The following is a 23,040-nucleotide window of genomic DNA, read 5'->3' as shown; positions in this document are numbered from 1 at the left end:
CCCCCCTTTTCATCTCATTCTTCCTGACACCTATTCTTCCTCCATGCATCCCTCAACCCTGCTGTTGGTGTGTTTCCCCCCTTTCCACAATGGTTCTTCTTGTGCTGTTATATTCAGGGCCATTTGTCATTCTAACTCTTTCACAGGCCTCGACTTTGTATACAAAAAGCATTTTCTCTGTTTTTGAACTTCTGTTTATTTTTATTTCAGATTAAAAAAAATAGGATATAAGCCTGGTGTTGGCTTAGTGGTTAGGGTGGCTGGCTTGGGATCTTGAGGTCCTGAATTTGAGCCCCTGTCGGCTCTTAAATCAACACCAGGTGGGGTTGACTCAGCCTGTCATCCTTCTGAGGTCAGCGAAATGAGTACCAGTGTACTTGTAACGGGGGCATTGCATCAGCGGCACAGCCGCACCCTCAGCTAATGATGCAACCAGGAGGAGGAGGTGGAGGAGGACGAGGTGGTGGTGGTGGTCAAGATATTAAAAATACACCAACTCATGAAATATTTAATACATAAAAAACACCACATGGAATCCAAACAAAGATGGCAAACATCCTCACCTCTCAATCTGTTTAAAGTCGTTTCTTTCAAAAAGTCTAAATCACAAAATGAGTTTATGTCCTTTGGTTGTTGATTATAAACCTTTTGCAATAGTAAAAAGTCAACTGAGAGAGGTTGACATGAAGAGTGAGGGCGAGGGTGAGAAAGAAAGTAAGAATGAGGATAAGAGGGTAATAGAGTGTGAGGGTGAGGGTGAGGGTCGGGATGAGAGTGAGAGTAAAATAGGGTGAAGGTAAAAGAGAGTGCTAAGGGGTGAGAGAGGATGATAAAGGATGAGAAGTAGTGAAAGAGGGTGGTAAGGAGTGAGAGAGGACGATAAGGGGTGAGAAGGGGAGACGGTGAGAAGTGAGGATGACAGAAAGAGAAGAATATCAAAACCTTTTGGTGCCATGGTGTATTCTGGTGCCACGACAACAATTCCCAAGTCCACCAGAGGAGGTACCATAAAACCAGAGAGATCCTTGCTGGTGACAGAGGTTGGGGGAGAGCGAGTTGGGAAGGGGCAAAGGTAGAAAGAAATGAGTGCAAGGAATTTAAGAGCAAAAAAAGGAATAAAAATATTCAAAGTATTCAGTTCCGGTTTTTGAGCGACGGTTGGTTCACTCCAGGGACCTCTGCTGATTTTGTCAAAGATAAGTTTGCAGTCATTGTTTGTCACGTTTTGACTGTTTATTTTGTTGCCTCCATGTTTACTGTGTGTTCCTAGTTCGGTTTTGTTTCAAAACTTATGCTAATTTGGTGTGTATTCATCAGTTTGTCATATTGGGTTTCCCTGAGGCCGACCCGTCTTCTCGTTCATGCGCACGATCATGTTTATTTGTATTTTCTCATTATCATCAACTTTTATTTTCTCCACTTTTCCCTCCAACCTCCTTCTATCCCTCTCAACTATACCCTCTATTTCATGTCTTAAAATATAAAAAATACAACCAAAAAAACCTTCTCCTCACTTTTATACCCCACAAAATCACTTGACTTCCTGTATAGTCTCTTCTTCCTCCCTTTTCAGCCAATCTTCCATCTTCCTTCTACGTTTGCTGACCCACATTCACCATACACCTTCACGGTAATTTTCTTCAACCTTTCCTTTACCTATTTTACCTAATCTTTATTTTTTAAAAACAGCTCTTAAAATGTTTCAACTTCCTCTTTCACACTTGTGGCTTTCTGCATTGCATCATCATCATCATCATCATCATCATCATCATCATCATCATCATCATCATCATCATCCTTCTTCTTTTCAATTTGACCTTTCCTTCATCCCATGTTACAACGTTTTTTTTTTCTCCATTCTCTTAATTCTCCTAAATTGCATCCCTCACATAATGTCTTCAATAGCATCTCTGACTTAACAATTTTTTTAATCCCAGTTTGCAATGCATGTTCGTGTTCCATCAATCGTCCTTTTTTCGTCCAACTTCAGTGCCAATTCACCCCACCTCCTTGCATATACTTCCTCCTAACCTCTTATCACCTGTTATACCCCCTCTTTACCCCTTCCATCTTGCTCCTCATCCTACCTCCGCTCTTAGCACCTCTTCGCTGTCTTCTGCTTTCAGTATCAATTCCTCCTATGACGTCCCAAACTGTGTGGTGTTCTAATATCTTTGGGCTTCATTCTAACCGAACAGATATCTCCCTCTCTCAATCAGTCCACTCCTCAACATGCCAAACATGCTCTTTCTTTCCTCTCACACCTCCCCTCTTCCCAACCCCTCAAATATTGTACCTCCTCTTGCCTGCTCCCTTCTTCACCATACCACTACTAAGGCTCATCCTTCTGCTCTCCCCACTTCTCCCATCACACTCGTGCCCCTTGGCCATGCCTGCTCTTATCGTCTCCCCTCCCTCTCAAAGCAACCTTCACACTCTTCCCCCTTCAACCTTCCCTCTCACCTTTCTCAAAAACTCCCCCCTCACCGTTCTCCCTCAACTCCTCCTCTCCCTTCAATCTCCCCCTCACTCCCCCTTCTCAAAGTTGCCCCCCTCACATCCACAAAGCCTCCTCCTTCCCCTGCCCTCTCTCTTCCATCTCATCCCTCCACCTCCAATTTCCCTCTCCCCCTCTCTTATTACTCCCCATTGTGCCTCATCCCATCACCACTGAGCCTTTCTCCTCCTCATCCGGCCCTCTCCCCTAGCTCTTTTGCAATGTGCCTACTCCGTCAACTTTCCCTACTTCACCTGCTCCTCCCTCGTCCTGTCCACCCCCACTGCTCCCCTCCCCTGCAGACAAAGCCTCCTCCCCTCCCTCCTCCTTAACAGTGTGGACCTCAAACATCCAGGGCCTTCACTCAAACCTGACATCTTTCCATACAGATTGCCACTGACAAACCAGACATGATCAACTTAACATAAACTTTCCTCCCCCAAGACGTCTCTGACTCCCTGGTATCTCTCCCTGGTTACTCCTTCCTCCGGTATGACAGACCTGATCCTCATCCTGGTGGAGGAGTTGCTCTCTTCATCAAAAACTATTCCTCACTCTCCATGCACTGCCCTCACTCCCCCACACCCCCAGGAATACCTCACCTCATGTTTACATGTTTGTTGTACCATCCACCAAACGTGATGACTCCATTTACATCTCGCTCGCCAAAAATTTGGACCAACTTCTATCCTCTCATCCCAACTCTCTTTTCCTCATATGTGGTGACTTCAATTGCCACCATACCAGTTGGTTGGGAGTGGGTACCTCCCTCACCTGCCATGGCTCTTCAGCAAAAGACTTCTGTGACTCAATGGAACTGACACAATCGGTCAACTTCCCTACGCGGATCTGAACCAACGGTACTCCATCTCTTCTGGATCTGATTTTGACCAATTTCCCTGAAAATATCTGCTGCTCTTCCTCCGCTCCAATTGGTTCATCTGACCACATCCTTGTCAAAGTAGACATCTCTCTGGCTGTTATTAGAGAACCATCTCAGTAATGTCGAGTCTGGCATTTCACTCAGGCCGACTGGCAGGGACTTCAAGCAGCCATCAAACTTATAGACTGGTCTCCCATTTCTGCTTTCTCTGACATCAACTTATCTGGAATTCTTTCAAAAAAAAACTTGCTCTCTCTCGTGCACAGATTTATCCCATCTCGTCTTCAGTTGGCCTACCCTTCCTCCCACCCTTGGTTCACTGAAGCTTGTGGCGAGGAAGTTGTCCTGAAACAACTTGCATTCACCTTATGGAAAGCAAACCCAACTGAGGGTAATCTCAGTTCCTTCCACAAAGCTCAGAACAAGTGTGTATCTACCCTCAGGAGAGGCAGAAAACAACATCTTTCTAATCTCAAGCCTGAACTTTCAAACCTGTCTTCTTCTTCTTCTTCTTCTTCTTCTTCTTCTTCTTTCGGCTGCTCCCGTGAGGGGTCGCCACTGCGGATCATCCGTATGATCTGCATAGTGACTTGGCACATGTTTTATGCCGGATGCCCTTCCTGACGCAACCCTGGTCGCCTCTTACGACACAGGGATAAGGTACACCTATTTTAACCGGGGTATACACCGGCCCAGTATACTGTTACTCATTTCGCCGACTTCGGAAGGATGACAGGCTGAGTCAACCCCCTGGTGTATTAATTCAGTGGCCCAACGGGGCTTGAACTCAGGACCTCTTGCATCCCAAGCCACTGCCCTAACCACTGCGCCAACACCAGGCTCTGCTTTCTACCTCCTTCAAACTTTCCTTCATCTTTCAAACCTGTCTACCTCCTTCAAATCCTGGTGGCATTGAGTTCAGTCTGTTTCTGGTGTATGTTCCCCTCCATCCCCTCCCTTACCTCGAATGGCAGCCCAGCTGACACTGCACGTGAAAAGGCTGAATGCCCAAACTCCATGTTTGCTTCTAAATCTTGTGTTCCAAACCGATCGTTTTCGGTACCCACCTTACCCAGTCACACTCTGCCGTTCTTATTCTCCGTGTCCTTTTCTTCCGACAAGGTGGAGATTTTGCTGTCAAACCTCGACTCTGATTCCGCAACCAGTCCAGACGACATCAGCCCACGTGTCCTAAAAACACCTGCTCTTCTGCTCTTGCTCACCCTCTCTCCATTCCATTCACCCTCTCATTTGCTCAAGGTCTTCTGCCATCTGCTTGGAAATCAGCTAACATTACTGCTCTGCATAAAAAAGGTGTAAAAACAGATCCTTACAACTACAGAACAATCAGCTTTCTCACATTCATAAGCAAGGTTATGGAACCCATCATCGCTTCGAACATTAAATCCTTCCTTTTCTCCAATGGCTTGATTTACAATCATCAATTTGGATCCACCCCAAACCCACCTCCTTCAAATTCCCTGCTTTCCTTCCTGAAAGTCCCTGTAGTGTCCATCTTGTTTACCCCGTGTACCCCACCCCATCTCTCTCCCTTCCACAGATCCCCGAATGTTTCGTTCCTCACCGTTTTGTGCTACCCTCTCACACCCCTCTTGTCTTCTGCTCCCCTCGTTATATGTTCTGTGTGTTTGCTCTTATAGGAGCCTCGTCAATGTATACAACAAAAAAAGGAAAACAAAAAGAACACAGCAAACCAATGAGCAAGGAATCAAACGTAGTAGGATTCCTAATGCCTGTGCCAATTGTTACTGCTCCTTGGGATGTCTCATAAAAGGTTATACAGTTTTTAAAGATAACAACGACCCGGATTCATGAGACTGGCCTCGTTAGAAGAGGAATTCAAAAGGGCTTTGATTATACTATTTTCTTTTTTCCAAGCTTGATCAACTAATAAAAATGTCTCGGTGAAGGGAACAACAAAGTGCTCATAATCGATGTATTTGTTCCTATGAAACACATGACTGCTGGTTGCATCATCGCTGATATGTTATAGGTTAGAAGCAGGAATTTGCAAATTTGGCCCTGGTGCCAGCGATAATTGGCCTCCTCTTCGGGATGAACACAGTGGGATATTTCACGTCCACAAACTAATGCTGGCAGACAGGACACCCAGTTTAAAGTCCATGTGAGGGAGAGGGACGGTGCACACAGTGATGCCTCACCATGCCTGCAAAACACCAGGGTGACAGATTAATTATAGATGGGTTGTGATACAAAAGTGTTCATAAAGGAATATTGACAATTCAATAAAATAAAATAAATAAATAATTAACAAACAAACAAACAAACAAACAAACAAATAAAACCAATGTCACCCGCAGGGTGACCTGTATCTTGCCAAAAGGTGACCACGTGTGACTTCTTTAAGGTCACACTGAGGTGAACAGAGCTGCTATCCACCAGGAGCGACTCCTTGAGGAATATCTGCCTACGATGAGAATCGTTCTACAGAGTAACCATGAAAAATATGCGTTTTCCTCATAACGTCACCAAATGATGTCATAATGTCTCAAGCCTGACATATCTAGAAAGCACTCATCGAGGTGTTCAATTTGAGGTACTATACGATATGGTTCCTAAAACTTGAAAATTTGACCTTGGGGTCAAATATGTTTGACCTCAGGCACTAACCATGAAGGTCAAGGCCAATCGCCACCAAAAACTAATCAGCTGAGCGCCAGACCATATACTACATTCCCATAAAGTTTGGAGACGATTCGATTAAAATTACTCAAAAATAAGGGTTTCGTCGACTCCCCTGATTTGCGACAAAGTGACCTTGACCTTTGACCTTGACCTTCAAAATTTTGTGCGCTGAAAGGGACCTCTATAGGCCTCTGATATGTGAGGTTACAAAAATTTCCAATGATAAATGTGCTCTGCAGAATTTTTTATACGTGATTACAGACAAAAAAAAAAAAACATACAAGCTCACTAAAGGCCCGGTCACACCTTGACGTTTTAGCCAGCGATGGCAACGTATTAAAATGTATGTAAAACGCTGGCTTACGTTGAACTTTTGATGTGTTTTTTAAAGATTCGAACGTATTCATAGCGACTTGGTCTTATGTATAACGCATTGGTAACGGACACAGAACGTTTCGTTGTGTTATAGATAACTTATACCAACGAATGCTGAACCTGTTGTCGGCCTACACAACCGATGCCCAACGATAGTCTAACTTCGGCATAGCGCGTTGCACGCATCGCCGACGATGTCGTGACGTAGCCTATTAAAAGGCTGACGCACAACGATTCGAATCATAACTGCCGTAGAAATGGAAGTGTCAACATCGCGGTCACACCTTGGCGATCTTGCCAACGTATGCCGACCTAAGAAAAATGTGTCTAAAACGTTGGGGCACGTCAAATACGGTATGAGTAAGTTTGGTATACGTGAGTAGAACGCTAAAGTACGCTATCATACGTCGTAGTAAGTAGAGTACGTCAAGAAATTTTAAACATGTTCAAAATTTGACGACATACTCGGCGTATGACACACGTTCCGCATGCGATGGGGATAAGTTTTACACACGATATGTGGACGCTTACACACGTCCACAAACGCTACTTATAAGCTACTCATAAGTCGAAACACGTCGCGGTAATGTCTTTTTTACGCAAAACTTATTTCTAACTTATGTTTGACGTGCTTTGAACCAATTCTTTACGTAGTCCCAACACACATCGACGTATGTAGACGTATTCCAATGACGTCTTCCGGTCGACAAAAAAAAAAATTAACGTGTTTCTAACTTACAATTGCCATATAAAGACGTGTTCCCAGCGGTTTTGGGAATTGGTATATAAAAATGGTGTTCATAATAGGGGAACCCAACAGTGTTTTCGAGTTCCTTTTTGAGTCGAGGTCCATGTCAGCAGTAACAGTATCAGTATCAGTATCAGTATCAGTATCAGTATTAGTATTAGTAGTAGTTTGTTCATGTTGGCAGTAGTATGTGAGTGTGAGGGGGAGGGTGTGGGTTATGATGGATCGTCCTTGCGTTTAACGATTTAATGATTTAAATGATAAACTCAACGATTTAAATGGCTGCATCTCCACTATTGAAAGTAGATGCTTGCGCTCAACAATTGGATTTTTTTTACACTCAACGACTTTTAAACGGTACCACTCAGCTATTTTCATTGTTTACAATGAACGATTTAAATTGCTGTCACTCGCCTTTGTTTTTTGACGCTGGGGTTTTGAAATTTGAAGCGTTTCTTCTGAACATGTTAAAACGCTCAAACTCGACTATTTTAAATAGACGCTGCCGATGGACAATTGGAATCATAGCCAAGCTAGACATCGAAGTGTGAACATCCTCGTCATGCCGAAGAAAAGTTTGAAGAATGCTGCAAATAAGTGTCCTGGCCGTGGCCGTGGACGCTGACGCAAGGACGATCCATTATACCGACGTCTTTCAGCCTATGAGTAACATAAAAGTAACGTCTGTCGATGTGTGGCAACGATCGCGTAACGTGCCGACAACACGTTAATCATAGGTTAGAAATAAGTTTCGGGTACGCTAAACATTACCTCGGCGTGTCTCAACTTATGATTAACTTACAAGTAGCATGTGTTGACATCTGTCAACGATCACAGATCGTGCATACAACTTGTGGCCAGCGTAGCGGAACGTGTGAGTTATACGCCGGCATACGTCGTGAAATTTCAAGCATGAAAAAATTTGAGGACAACCAAAAAGTACAACGTTTAAAGCCAACGTACAACGACGTATGGCAGTGTTTTTCAGCGTGCTCTCAATGTTATCAAAACTTACCCATAACGTATTCAACGTGTGCCAGCGTTTTAGAAAAAAAATTCAAAAATCGGCATACGTTGGCTAAAACGTCAAGGTGTGACCGGGCCTTAACATATCTTGCAAAAACTTCGTTTTGGCAAGATAACAAAAAATTCATTAATTACTAACATTTTTTTTGTATTTTCTTCCTTGGACCTTGTGTAGATAAATTAGTGTGGTGTTAGCGCAGGCACGATGGGCTGAATGGCCTCCACCTACGTTAGATTTCCTTGTGTTTCCTTGTAATTCCCCTATTATTATTATTTTAAAATATTGTATCACCAAATCTCCTCATTATAAAACGTTTTCAGTTGCTCTTGCTTATGTCAGCCTAGTAATCATGGGATTAAATGCAAGAAGAATAATGACGAGCATTTAAAAGTCTCCAAGTTTTTAGGGGACACCCTGTAGAACAGATTATTTTTGTTTGCAAAGTCGAGGCTGGTGGAGGAGCTATAACATAAAAAGGATCAGGATGTAACAGAACAAAAGGAACAGTAGAAAGAGAAGGGGGGGGGTGAAACATCACGAGCAAGGTTGAGGGATGAAGTGGATGGAGACTTGGAAAAATAAGAGATGTGGGGAAGAATGAGGGTTTGGGGAGGACACAGGGGGTGAGAACAAGATGGGTGCAGCTGTAAACTCTCAGGAAGGAAAAACTGGAAACTTGGAAAGAGGTATGCTTGGGCAGGGTTAACAGGGTCGAAAAGATAATGGTTATGGATGGGGGGGGGGGTGATCTGAGATCGTCGTGAACAGCTGTCTTGAAGCCCTGGAGGGAAGAATAAGATTGCAGAGACTGAGGAAGTTGGTTCCACGGGCAGGAAAAAAACAAGAGGAACGAATGAGTGGAGGTGAGCAGTGATTCTGGATTTTGAGAGTTTCACCAGAAGTGGGTTACTGGAAAATCCCATGCTCCCTGCAGAAACCTGCTTGGGGTGAGAGGGGGAGGGGGAGAGACAGAGCATGGAAAGGGCAGATGGTACAAGACCGAAATGACATGGTAGAAGACAAAGAGACCACCATCCTGTGTGCAATGTGAAATTGATCGGCTCATCGGCTCGGCCTCATCACGAGAGATTCCAATGATGTTGAAGGTTTTGGTTTCTATGGTGTTAAGCTGAGCAAGGTGTGAGGCAGGGAGGGGTGCCAGCCCAGAGGGAGGATAGGTACTCCATCAAGCTGTAGATGAAGACCGAGTCGGTGGAAAAGAGTTCAGGATAAACATTTAATTCAAACCCTGTTGGAAAAACAATGACTGAGATTACAAATGTTTCATATCAAAGATTTTTAGGTCATGATGCACAAAAAATGAACAATGTCGTGTTTGTTTATTGTGAGACATCTGATGATAATTTGAATGCAAATGTTTGTGCTATTGAATGAACAGTCTGCAAGCAAGGCCCGATGCCAGTCAGAGTCAGAAGCTCAGCTGCTTTGACTCGTCACATATTGTTTTATGTTCACGAAAAAGTAATGCAAATAAATAAATGCTGGAGAGAGCTAAAACGGCAGTGGCAGTGAATACATTTTTAAATTTGTTTGGAATATTCAAAAGATTAAAAAAAAACTCCTTCCAAACATGCCGCTTGGGTATAATCAATCTTTGTGGTATTTGTAATTCCATTTGTACAAGTCATTACCACCTGTGCATAGTGCAAAACTGGGTTAAGCAATTGGTTCATTCTGTTTGTCCATCAATTTATTTATACGGTCCCAAGGAACTCTTTCATTTCAATTAAATTTTATATTTTCAACACTGTCGAACTCGAATCGTAACACGAACCTGCAGTTCAGCTGTACTTTGGCTCTGAATTTGGCAAATTGTATGGCGTCTCGTCCTGAGCATGCATGCGCACTTGTGGTAAAACATTTGCTTCAGTCTGTCTGCCAATCTGGCAATCAAACAAAATTGAAAATCATTCCAAACAGGAAACGTAGTTTTTAGGGACGTCATAAAGGACACAAATAACAGGCATGGATAACGAATTTAAAGTGTTATATAAGGTGGTGTAAAAGGGGGTGGGGGCATCATGAGTGGTAAACTTCCGAATAAATAGGGGTTTTTTTTTCCTACAGCCTTTAAAATTTATATTTTTACCTCCACCACCAAAAGTGAAGGAGGTTATGTTTTCACTCCTTTCTGTCAGTTTGTTTGTTTGTGCGCAGCATACCTCAAAAAGTTGGAGACAGATCCGGATGAAATTTTGTCGACAAGTTCGGTGTGTGACAAGGACGAACTGATTAGATTTTGGTGAAGATACGGATCCGAATCTGACTACTACAATTTTTAAAAGTGATTCTTCACCATTGAGAGATAGGGCCAAAAACGACATATAGCATGACATTTCAAAATTGTATTGGGCCCGATTATGCGCTCGTGGATCAGGCATTACGTGGCGGAGGTATGCACTCTACCGAGTGCCCTTCTATTTTTCAGCTGAATTATGTACTTGAACACTGCAGAGCACAAATCGCCTCATTTCCAAAAATCTTCAGTTTAGCAGTACTTATTCAAAAAAACTTTACACCATCGTTGCGATTCAGACAAAAAATGGCAGCACCTTGCGATGCAATGACAGAGCTAACTTTGTCCAAAAGATGTTTATTTAATGCATCTTTCCCTCAAAGATCATTACAAAAACGTCAGTTTCTCCAAGAAGAAGGTTCAGCGCTGTTTTTGCTTGACATTGTAGCATTTGCATTTTTTCTCTTCGGTGTGCTCACATTTTTGGTCTGATTTTTAATTCCTTCACTACGCTGCTGAGGCATTCATGATGCAATCCCAGAATTGCTCTGAAATGTAATCAGTTCTTCCTCGACTCAACAAGTTTCACGTTTTGGAGTGATCGGCCAGATAGACAAGCAAACAGACACAACTGAGTAGCAGAGTGAAACTTCCTGTTGACGAAGTCTTCTTAAATTTCACAAAACAACAAAAACTCCAGCAGCAAACTTCGTACCTCAACAATTGCCAATAACCGCCATGGATGTAAATGAGTACAGGAGGATCTGGTGCAAAGGAATGAGAGAAAAAAAAGCAATTAGAAATTATTGTATTAAAAAACACACACACATACGATAGAAAATAGCAATATATACAGTAGCCTGAAAAAGTATTCACATTCTACCAATATTGCCACATTTTGATCAACGAGCAGGGACCTGCGGAACAGAGTTCCATGGAAAACCCTCCCTTTATTTGGGTGGTGTATGGATAACGAAGTGTTGCCTAGCATGCTCCCAGCAGTACATGTTTACTGCTTCCAACCCAGTGTTAATTTTAGTCAACCACACACTTATTGCCAAAAAATAATGTTATGAATTTGTTTTGTGCTCCCAGAGATCAGATGTTGACGTGAAAATCAATTGCAAAATTAAAGTGTCAATGATGGTAAATGAAAGTGACAAGGAGGGGAAATAATGTTATTTTATACATCTCACTAAAACAAACGTTGCAAATAAGCATTCTCGAGCATCGCCATTGTGGCTATCGGCAATTATTTCTTCTTTGTGATGACGAGCAAACAATAGTGATAAATCAGTAAAAAAAACATGCACAAATCAAAATTCACTGGTTGCAAAACTAGCAGTGGCCACAGAGTCCCAATGCACGCAGGTATAATTTCGTTCGAATTTGTCTGTATGCTTCCCTTCATTCTCACCAGTTTGAATTTTTACCTCCGCCACCGAAGTTGGAGAAGTTAATGTTTTCACCGCTTTGTCTGTTTGTTAATTGTCGGAATCCGCCGGATTTCGGCAATTTTGTTGGTCGGTTGTGTGTGTCATTCTGTGTGTCTGTCTGTCTGTTTGTTTGTGTGTTTGTTTACCCTGTAGCAGCCACATCGTTTCAGCGATCATGACCAAACTGGGTACAGACGTCGGCCATGGTCCAACTTAGACACTTGTCGTTTTTGGTGAATCTAGGTCAAAGGTCAAGGTCACCGAAAAACCGAAATTGTTATTTTCGCAATAACGTCCGCTAAAATGGTCGTCTCGACTTCAAACCAAATCCAAAATGTGCATCTTCAAATTCTGCATCCAACCATGTCTCATTGGGGTGTCACACCAACACCCTTCTTAGCAGTCGGGGGTCGAATGTCAGGGGGTCGGGTCAAAAATTTCAAATTGCAATAAAAACGCCATTTCAAGTCCGATTGACTTCCAAGTTATGATCATGACCAAACCATGTGGTATAACTCATTAAACAGCAGCACTATCGACTTATAAGAACCAAATTGATTTCCAGGTTTTTGTTTTTTCAGAGATCATGAAGATATGACAAAGTTATTCCGGCAATTCCTTGTTCAACGAGCAATTTCATTTGTTTGTATGTGTGCAGGATATCTCAAAAAGTTTTGGACAGATCTGGATGAAATTTTGTGGACAGGTAGGAGGAGATGTCCAGACAAGAAGCCAAAGCTCAGATGATTCTGTTAAAGTTGAAGAACCCATGTGCACAGAAGGGAAAGACCTGTTTCTACAGTGAAACATGGACAACAATTTAGTTTTCTTTGCATTGTAGGTTACCAGTCAGCCATGCCCCCACTTCAAAGCATTCTCTAAATCATTGTCCAGTGAGACTCCAACCTCATTATGAGTGGTGTTGAGTGAATCAGCAGATGTACAGTAAAGTGAGTCATCATTAGCATACATGGCGAGCTGAAACAGAACATCATCAGGAAGATCATTGATATAAACAAGGAGCATAGTGGGACCAAGGACAGAGCCCTGCTCTGTGGAACACCAGAATTGATGGAGTAAGTAGGAGAAGATTGACCCTCAAGTACCACCTTCATCTTGCGATTTGGAAGGAAATTCGAATTGATTGAATGCATCACACCAGATACACCATACAACTGAAGCTTGTGGAGCAGACCCTTGTGCCATGCTTTATCAAAGGCTTTTGAGATATCCAAAGCAACTAATCGAGCTTCACCCTTGAGCTATAATGCCCTGTTGAAATGATCCGTAATTAAGAATAGCAGATTACCAGTAGAGCGGGAATGGTGAAAGACACTGGCATTCAGTGAGAAGTTCATTGTCCCCCAGAAGGCTGAGAAATTGTTCATTGATAAAGCATTCAAATAGCTTACTTATTATAGAATGCAGGCTGATCGTTTCTTGGCTCAGAATGCTAACCAGCACCATTGAAAATGGGGACAACAGAAGCCACTTTCCAGGATGAAGGAAACACCGAAGCAGCCAAACACAGTTTGTATAGCTTGGCAAGAATCGATAACAGTTCAGGACAACACATCTTCAATACAATCACAGGGATTCCATCAGGACCAGTCACTTTCGAAGCATCTGGAGTATGAATAATTCTGGAAACCTTCTTTGGAGTGATAAATGGAACATGAATATCAGTCTGTATGAGATGGAAAATCAGGAAGAGGGTGTCCCTGATCATTGAGGGTGGAATTAGAAACAAAACGATTTGAAAAGAGGTTCGCCTTATCCAGAGGTTAACTCACAACCTTAAGTCTATGAAAAAGAGGAGGGATAGAAGATTAACTGTGGTTGAGCCTTAGCTGAAGAAACTCATCAATTGTGTTAGATCTGAAACATCAAATTTATATGTTGGCTGGGTTGGCTATAGAGTGCAGCCTGTGGCTGCTGGTTGCATCATTGTTTGGGACGCGGCTTTTTGCCGCTGATGCAGTATCCCCTTACCAGTACACTGGTGCTCATTTTGCCGACCTCGGAAGGATGGCAGGCTGAGTCAACCCCCTGGTGTATTAATTCAGCGGCCCAACGGGGCTTGAACTCAAATCGTTTAGATTCATGAATTAGAAACAAAACGATTTGAAAAGAGGTTCGCCTTATCCAGAGGTTAACTCACAACCTTAAGTCTATGAAAAAGAGGAGGGATAGAAGATTAACTGTGGTTGAGCCTTAGCTGAAGAAACTCATCAATTGTGTTAGATCTGAAACATTAAATTTATATGTTGGCTGGGTTGGCTATCGAGTGCAGCCTGTGGCTGCTGGTTGCATTATTGTTTGGGACGTGGCTTTTTGCCGCTGATGCAGTGTCCCCTTACCAGTACACTGGTGCTCATTTTGCCGACCTCGGAAGGATGGCAGGCTGGGTCAACCCCCTGGTGTATTAATTCAGCGGCCCAACGGGGCTTGAACTCAGGATCCTAGGATCCCAAGCCGCCGCCCTAACCACTAAACACCAGGCTTTGTTGGCTGGGTGATGTGCAGTGTTTGGCTTGTGTCAGACGTAATACTTTAAATTTAGAGCAAAAAGTTCAATTTTTGCCTCATCTGACTGGAAAAAAATTCTCCACATGCCTGCACTATCATTAAGATGATTTTTTTTTTTTTAGCAAACTCCATATGAGCTTTTAGATGAGTCTTTTTTCAGTAATGGCTTCTTTCTTTCCACCTGTCCATAGAGCTTTGTGAAGAGAACGTGATATTATTGATTGATTAACACCGACCCCCATCACAGACATAGAGCCTTGCAGATCTTTCAAAATCAATGTTGGATTTACAGCGACATCCCAAACTAGTTTCCTGCTTGCCCGGCTGCTGAGTTTGGATGGGCGATCTGATCTGGGTAGTGTCTGGGTGGTGTCTTCCACTTCTTAATCATGGATTTCACCGTACTCAAAGGGATAATGAGCGACTGAAATATTCTTATAACCCTCTCCTGAACGGTGCTTCTCCACCACTTTATGTCTGACTTCTTTGGAAAGCTCCTTGGTCTTCATGTTTGCCTTGTTGATTGACCAAGTGAGTTACACCTTAAAACTCCTTAGATAAATAAGGGAGCTTAATTTTTAAGTTAAACCATTGATTACATACAGGTGAAACCTATTACACTTGATTGATTTGATTTTGGTGAAGATTCGAATCTGGATCCGGATGTGATAATTTTTTTAAGTGATTCTTCACCATTGAGTGATAGGGATAAAATGATATATAGCAAGATATTTCAAAAAATTATCGATGGATTTGGTTCAAACTTTATGGATGAGTTGGTTGGGTGACAAGAACAAGATTAAATTTTAGTTCAGCTCCAAATCCAGATCCAGCCTTTCAGTGGGATACAAAACGTAAACTAATCAGCCTGGTGGAGGTATGCACTCCACCGAGTGCCCTTTTAGTTTTTAAGATTTACCACTGGCGTAAGTTTATGAAGACTGTATGGGCACAATTTCCGAAAGGCATTTAAGAGTTAGACACATGTAGAATCGCTAATCTTGTGCGATTCCGTTCAAAGTTAATTGCCAATTGCTGAAGAGTGATTATCCAATGGTGATGATGTAATGCACGATCAAAACCTTATTACAAGCATTTCAATAACAAATAAACTTCTACACATCAGCGATAGCATGCTTAAGAGTGTATTTAAGGCTTTGAAGCAAGCATTGCATGGCTTATAATTGGTCGTTTACATGGGACATTTGGTTGAATTAGCTCAAGAGAAGGCAGAAGAGGATATGAATGGGGTAGTTCGTGAGTGCATTGAGAATCTTCGAGGATAGATGCAATCCTCTGGAGATGTATGACAGTATCAAAATTGTTTGGCATTACAGACTCTCAAAGGAATCATTTAGTTGGTTGCTGAATCTTGTGCAAGATCATCCGGATCAACCTATAATGAGGAGCAATGCGCTCATTCCCCTCCAATACTTTTCCATGGTGCTGCAATTCTATGCAAGTGCATAATTTCAATTGGATGTTGGAGATATGTGCGGTGTTTCACAGGCTAATTGGCTATTTATCTCCCTTTGTAAATTGCTATTTAGACGTGATTAGACCGGGCGTAGTGGCGTGCGCCTGTAATCCGGCTACTCGGAGGCTTCGGTTGGAGGATCGCTTGAGGACGGGAGCTCTGTGCTGGGCCGCGCTATGAGAGGGTGCAGGGCAGCCCGGAATCATGGCGAAACCCAATCCTTATCCCTGTCGTCAGAGGTGACCAGGGTTGGGTCAGGAAGGGTATCCGGCGTAAAACCTGTGCCAAATCAGTATGCGGATCATAACGGATGATCCGCTGTGGCGACCCCTAACGGGAGCAGCCGAAAGACGAACAACAACAACATGTGATTAGCTGTGCACAAACAATGAAGTTTTTGTCAGCATTTAAGGGTTAGGCGTTTTATCAAGATGCTCACTCAGCACCCTTTGTAAATTCAGCCCCACATATCAAGTATGATTTGAAAGCATCATGAAATAAGCTCAGGTGGCATCAAAATGTGAAAACTTTGGAGGGGGTTGAAAACTTTTGCAGGCCACTGTGCGGGAAAGTGTATTTTTGTGAGTGTGTGTTTGTATGTATGTATGTATGTGTGTGTTTGTGTGTGTGCGTGTGCATGTGTTTTTTTTGTGTGTGTGTGTGTGTTATAGAATTGTTAGGAACAGTAGTGTGTGAAAAAAACGAGATGTGTGCGTGCGTGTGTGCGTGTGTGTGTGCATGTGTGTGCGTGTGTGTGCGTGTGTGTGTGTGCGTGTGTGTGTGTGTGCGTGTGTGTGTGTGTGCGTGTGTGTGTGTGCGTGTGTGTGTGTGTGTGTGTGTCCGTGTGTCTGTGACCACTGTTTCTCGACAACCACTGGTCCGATGTAATTGAAACTTGCCAGGTATATTGCTGGGGTCCTGAGGATGTGCCTTTTCAAGGTTTGATATTAATCGGACAAGTGCTTCCCCAGTTATGGCCATTTCTTTACCAACCAATGACAAGACACGTTGTTGCGTGGGCGTGGCCGATGGGGAAGAGAACCTCAGCCGCGTTCCCCATTACGGGTTACAACGTACGGACTTCCGGATAGTGATGACTTCGTGTATTCTAATAATTTCTCGATTTCTTATGCGCATTTATAGATAAACACAATGCCTCAATCCAGTCGTCATTTACGAGAGAGAAGGAATGGCCTGTGTGGTTGTTTGAATTTTTTTTTTCCACGTACGTTTTTTTTCTTCTTGTTTTTCTCTTCTCTTCTCTTTGTGTTTTTCCTTGCGATGACATTGCGAAAAGGCAAAATACATTGGCGCCAATTGAATAATTGGCCATTAAAACTAAATTGCGAATAATCGTAACTGCGATATGCGAACTTCCGGACAGTGAGGACTTAACTTCCGGATAGTGACGACTTACTGTATTCTTTCTCGATTTATCGACTTACTGTATTCTTTCTTTCTCGATTTCTTTTTCGATTTTCTTAAACACAATGCCCCAATCCAGTCGTCGTTTACGACAGCGAAGGAACGAAGCTGCAGATGGCGTCGTGCAGCTGAAACGGATGAAGAACGAACTGCTCGCTTGGCAGACAACACTGAACGCAAGGCAAGGCGTCGTGCAGCTGAAACGGATGAAGAACGAACTGCTCACTTGGCAGGCCATGCACGTACGGCCAAACACGTACGGGCACGCACTAGTACCTGTAAAATTTCACCTCGATCTGTTTAGCCATTTCAGAATAGATTTTTGAAGGTTTTTATGTTAAAAACAATATGGATGCCGAATCACAAGACCGATGACGACATCATTCTCCCCCCCCCATACAATTTACCCATAGATGGCCCTCAAAGATTTTCATACTGATCAGGTAAAGCATTCCACATATGCAATTATGACGTCACAATGAAGCCTCTGATGGCATCATCAAAAAAACAATCACACTTATTTCCCATGGGGAGTACTTGACATGTACCAAGTTTAAATATTTTCCATCGAGCGGGTTTGGAGATAGAGGTCCAAAGTTTTTCCTTTTTTCAACATGGCTGCCATACCACGGTGACCTACGACATTATTATTATCATTAAAATATTCTACATGAGTAGTCGCACCTATGGTCAAAATTTCGTGTCAATTGGAGAGCAGTTGTAAAAAAAAAAAACAGAGAAAATTATCATGGAGGTACGTACGTACGTACGGACAACCCGAAAATATAATGCCTCCGGCGACTTCGGCACCGGAGGCATAAAAAAAAAACTAGAAGAGCTTTTACTGTAGAGTTTTGCTAAGTTATATAGATTAGATTAGATGTGACAATTAAAGCTCTCTATCAAAGTAGAGATCTCTGCTCGCTTGGCAGACGTGAGGCAACACGTGTGTCGCGCACGACGCCTTGCCTCGCGTTCAGTGTTGTCTGCCAAGCGAGCAGTTCGTTCTTCATCCGTTTCAGCTGCACAACGCCTTGCCTCACGTTCAGTGTTACATGCTTACTCAAATCTATATTCACTGACAACCCTTGTACAATAGCATCTCCCCTTCTGGCAAGGCAAATAATAACACAACAATGATCGTTAAAAAGAACCATGAGTAAAACCCTTAATTTACACGCGAATCAAAAGTTCAAGCTTCAAATGAATTACTTGGACAAGGAAAGCGAGGCAGGTAGACATCAATGAGCTGGCAGGGACCAGGTCCGTATGGAATGTCCAACATCGTCTGGGCACATACTCGACCTTGTTCCGTGCCTGCAAACAGGCTGTGTTAGCAAAACTTTAAAGGAGGGTTAAGGGTGTGTGGTTGGAAGAGGAGGACAGGATTGTGCATATAATGTTTATCAGCTCCCAACATATATTTTTTACACTTTTATCAGCAGTTTCATTAACCCATCCCCCACACAATGGGAGAAGGGGTTTTGCAATAGCTTCTGTGTGTGTTTATGTCTGTCCAGTCCTTCAGGGTATAACTTTTTTTTTTTTTTACCATTTGAGTCTTTGTCATCAAATTTTCAACAAACCTTAATTATGAGAATATGTAAAAGACTAATAAATAATTGGGTCAAAATGTCAAAGGGCAAATTCACAGTGAATCCAAAAAGACCTGCAACATAGAACGATGCAACATAGAACGATATTTTAGCACACACCATGGAGAGGATTGAAAGTAATCACTTTTAAAATTAAATAATTCTCGTATCCACATCCGGATTCAGATCTTCACCGAAATTGAATCAATTCATCCTTGCGACACAGCCAATCCGTCCACCAAGTTTCATCCAAATCCGTTCACAACTTTTTGAGATGTCCTGTACACAAACAGACAAATAGATACAAACAGACAGAAAGGGATGAAAACATAACCTCCTTCGCCTTCGGTGGTGGAGGTAATTATGTCTGCCATTGAAGATGTTCAGTTATCTGAAAACTCAGTTCGGAAAACAGAAGTACTGTTGGAAAATGTCACCTACATGACAAAGCAGGATTTGATACATTGAGAATTTTTCAGCATGAAAGTTGACGAATCAACAGCTCTGTGTGACTCGACTCAGATGACATTTTCCAACATTGCTTCTTGCTTCTATTTTTTCTTCCTTTATCTCTTTTACTTCCTTATTTCTCTTTCTTTGTCTCTCTGTCTAGCGACAAGTGAATTCTTGCAGAAACTTTTCTGTAGGGCTCACTTAGCTGTGCCAAGCACCTATATGGGTTTGAGGGTAGAGGTCAGGTCAGCTCAGGTATGGGAGCATGCGCTGGAGCAGCGCGTCGCTGCATACACTTTCCGCTGGTACTTCAGAGCTTCCGTCTGGCCATCCCCCAGGGAGATGCCTGGCCCATCCCCATCTCCTTGAGATGCTGATCAACCTGCTGCAACCACGAGGCACGTCGTCGGCCCATTGGCCTCCTCCACTCACGAGACTCCCTCGCTGAGAGAATCAGGTGAGCAGGATCAATGTCAGGAAACCGAGCCACATGTCTATACAGCCGCAGCTGACCCTCACGGACTATCCATCCATCCATCCATCCATTGGGACCATACTCTATGCAGAGCGTTGGTGCTGCTGAAGCAGTCTCCTTGGCTATTGGGCACAATCCTGGATGGATCGCCACTTCGATACAGGATACCAGCATGCTGAACTATGCAGGTAACAAATCTCATTTGAGTCTCTCTCAGCATTCGCTCGTTGGACATAAAGTCCGACCAGCAGGTCAAGTCAGGTCATGCCAGGTATGGGAGCATGCGCCGGAGCAGTGCGTCGCTGTGTCCACTTTCGGTGTTGTCCACGGTACTCCAGGGACTTCCGTCTTGCCATCCTCCAGGCAGATTCAAAACAACCTGACCCATCAGGGAGCCTGACCCATCCCCATCTCCTTGAGATGCTGATCAACCTGCTGCAACCATGAGGCACGTGGTGGGCACACTGGCCTCCTCCACTCACGAGGCTATGTCGCTGAGAGAATCTGGTGAACAGGATCACCGTCAGGAAAATGAGCCACATGCCCATACAGCCACAGCTGACGGTCATGGACAATACAGGTAACAAATTCCCTCCTCACGGACTCCTCCTCCGGTATGACAGACCTGAGCCTCGTCCTGGTGGAGGAGTTGCTCTCTTCATCAAAGACTCTATTCCTCACTCTCCATTCACTGCCCTCAGTCCCCCACACCCCCAGGAATACCTCTGGCTACGGGTTCCCTCCACTGCCACCTCATGTTTATATGTGTGCTGTACCGTCCACCAAACAGTGACGACTCCATTTTAACCTCACTTTCTGAAAACATGGACCAACTTCTATCCTCTCATCCGAACTCTCTCTTTTTCATATGTAGTAACTTCAATTGTCATCATGCCAGTTGGCTGGGTGTGGGTACCTCTCTCACCTGCCATGGCACTTCAGCAAAAGACTTCTGTGACTCATTGGGACTGACTTAATCAGTCCACTTCCCGACCCGGATCTCAACCAACGGTGCTCCATCTCTTCTGGATCTGAGTTTGACAAATTTACCGAAAAATATCTGCTGTTCTTCCTCCGCTCCAATCAGTTCTTCTGACCACGTGCTTGTTGAAGTAAACATCTCTCTGGTTGTCATTGAAGAACCACCTCAGTGCTGTCGAGTCCGGAATTTCACTCAAGCCGACTGGCAGGGTCTCCAGGAAGCCATCAAACTTCAAGACTGGTCTCCCATCGCTGCTTTCTCCAACATCACCTCGTCCTGGGAATTCTTTCAAAGAAACTTGCTCTCCCTCATGCACAGATTTATCCCTTCTGTCTTCAGTTGTCCTACCCTTCCTCCCGCCCTTGGTTCACTGAAGCTTGTGGCAAGGCAGTTGTCCTGAAACAACTTGCCTTTGCCTCATGGAAAGCAAACCCAACTGAGGGTAATCTCAGTTCCTTCCACAAAGCTCATAGCAAGTGTGTATCTACCCTCAGGCGAGCCAGAAAACAGCATCTTTCTAATCTCAAGTCTGAACTCTAAAACCTCTCTCCCTCCTCAAAATCCTGGTGGCGTCTAATCAAATCTGCTTCTGGTTCATGCTCCCCCTCCATCCCCTCCCTTACCACAAATGGCCGCATTGCTGATACCGCACGTTAAAACGCTGAATGCCTAACCTCGGTATTTGCATCTAAATCTTGTGTCCGAATCCCATCGCTTTCTGTACCCACCTTACCCAGTCGCACCTAACTGTCCCTGGACTCTGTGTCCTTTTCTTCTGACAAAATGGAGAGTTTGCTGTCAAACCTCGACTCAGATTCTGCAACCGGTCGAGACGGCATCAGCCCACATGTCCTAAAAACCTGCTCCTCTGCTCTTGCTCACCCTCTCTGTGTTCTATTCACCCTCTCATTTGCTCAATGTCATCTGCCATCTGCTTGGAAATCAGCAAACATCACTGCCCTGATAAAAAAGGTGCAAAAACAGATCCCTGCAACTACAGACCAATAAGCCTTCTCCCAATCATCAGCAAGGTGATGGAATCCATCATCGCTTCAGACATGAAATCCTTCCTCTTTTCCAATGGCTTGATTTCTGATCATCAATTTGGTTTCAGACCAGGTCACTCTACCATGGATATACTGCTTCTGCTTTCCCAACAATGGATAGAGGTCCTCAATGCCAGGCATGAAATTAGAGCCGTATCCCTAGACATATTGCGTGCTTTTGACACGGTCTGGCACCTGCCGTGCTCAACAAACTCTCTTCCTATGATATGCAAGGGCATCTCCACTCATGGCTCGCAGACGACCTCTCCTGTTGCAACCAACTGGAGGCTGGAGTTCCTCTAGGCAGCGTTCTGGGTCCTGTTATTTTTCTGGTTTTCATAAATGATCTCACCAACTCCTTGGAAAATCCTCTTCATATCTTTGCTGATGACTCCACCCTCTGTCGTACCATCTGACATCCCTCAAACTGGCAAACCGCAGCTTCTTCGCTCTCTGCAGATCTGGATAAAATCACAAACTGGTCCAACAGGTGGAACATGTCTTTAAATCCTGAAGAATCTCAAACGCTCACGATGTCTCTCAGAAATGACCGTTTTGAAACCCCCTCCCCCATCTGCTTTCTCAACAATACTCTGAAAGAAGTCCTTTCTTTCAAGCTTCTGGGTCTCACTATCTCTCATGATCTTTCCTGGGAAAGCCACATTTCTAACCTGGCCTCCAAAGCCAGTCGCCGACTGGGAATCCTCCATTGTGCAAAGTCCTTCCTCGGCTTACTGAGCTCCTGACCATATACAAAACGTTCGTCTGCTACCTGATGAAGTAATGATCTCCCCTACGGGCTGGTGCTCCTGCCTCACACCTTTCTCGGCTCCACACTGTGGAAACCAGAGCATTTAGGATGCTCTGGATGCCTGAAGCAGCCTGAAGCAGCAAAATAAAAACAACTAGAGGGGGAGCACTCGGTAGAGTGCAAAACCTCTGCGCCAATACTGCTAGGTCACTCAAGTGAACCTGATATCATTGGTATCTCCGGCGATGAGGCTGAGTCTTTGGGCCTCTCACTCTCTCACGATAGGTAGGTCGGTGGTCTTACTGTCTTCTACCATCTCCTCTCTGGTCTCGCCCCCCCTGCAGTGTCTGCGATATGTCTCCAACATATTTCTGCAGGATGCTCAAGGTCCGCCAACAACCCCCTTCTGGTAAAATT

General features: G+C 43.8%; 1 protein-coding gene across 4 annotated transcripts in view; it reads right to left on the bottom strand.

Moving 5' to 3' along the window:
• The window catches only part of AFMID (arylformamidase), a 153,354-nt gene that overhangs the window by 38,280 nt on the left and 92,034 nt on the right, over window positions 1-23,040 (bottom strand). For 3 of the 4 annotated variants that reach the window (XM_085882283.1, XM_085882284.1, XM_085882285.1), the window contains 3 exons: window positions 18,534-18,638; window positions 11,170-11,218; window positions 943-1,028 (listed from right to left, as the gene is read on the bottom strand). In XM_085882283.1, the coding sequence (XP_085738409.1) occupies window positions 943-1,028; window positions 11,170-11,218; window positions 18,534-18,638 (240 nt within the window). The remainder of the gene's footprint in view (window positions 1-942; window positions 1,029-11,169; window positions 11,219-18,533; window positions 18,639-23,040) is intronic. The other variant, XM_085882286.1, reaches the window with a different exon arrangement.

This window comes from Eptatretus burgeri, chromosome 5 (genome assembly GCF_056783735.1).
Source record: "Eptatretus burgeri isolate ZD-2024b chromosome 5, Ebu_testis_v1, whole genome shotgun sequence".
Taxonomy (NCBI): Eukaryota; Metazoa; Chordata; class Myxini; order Myxiniformes; family Myxinidae; genus Eptatretus; species Eptatretus burgeri.
This window is presented reverse-complemented; position numbering and strand designations above follow the sequence as displayed.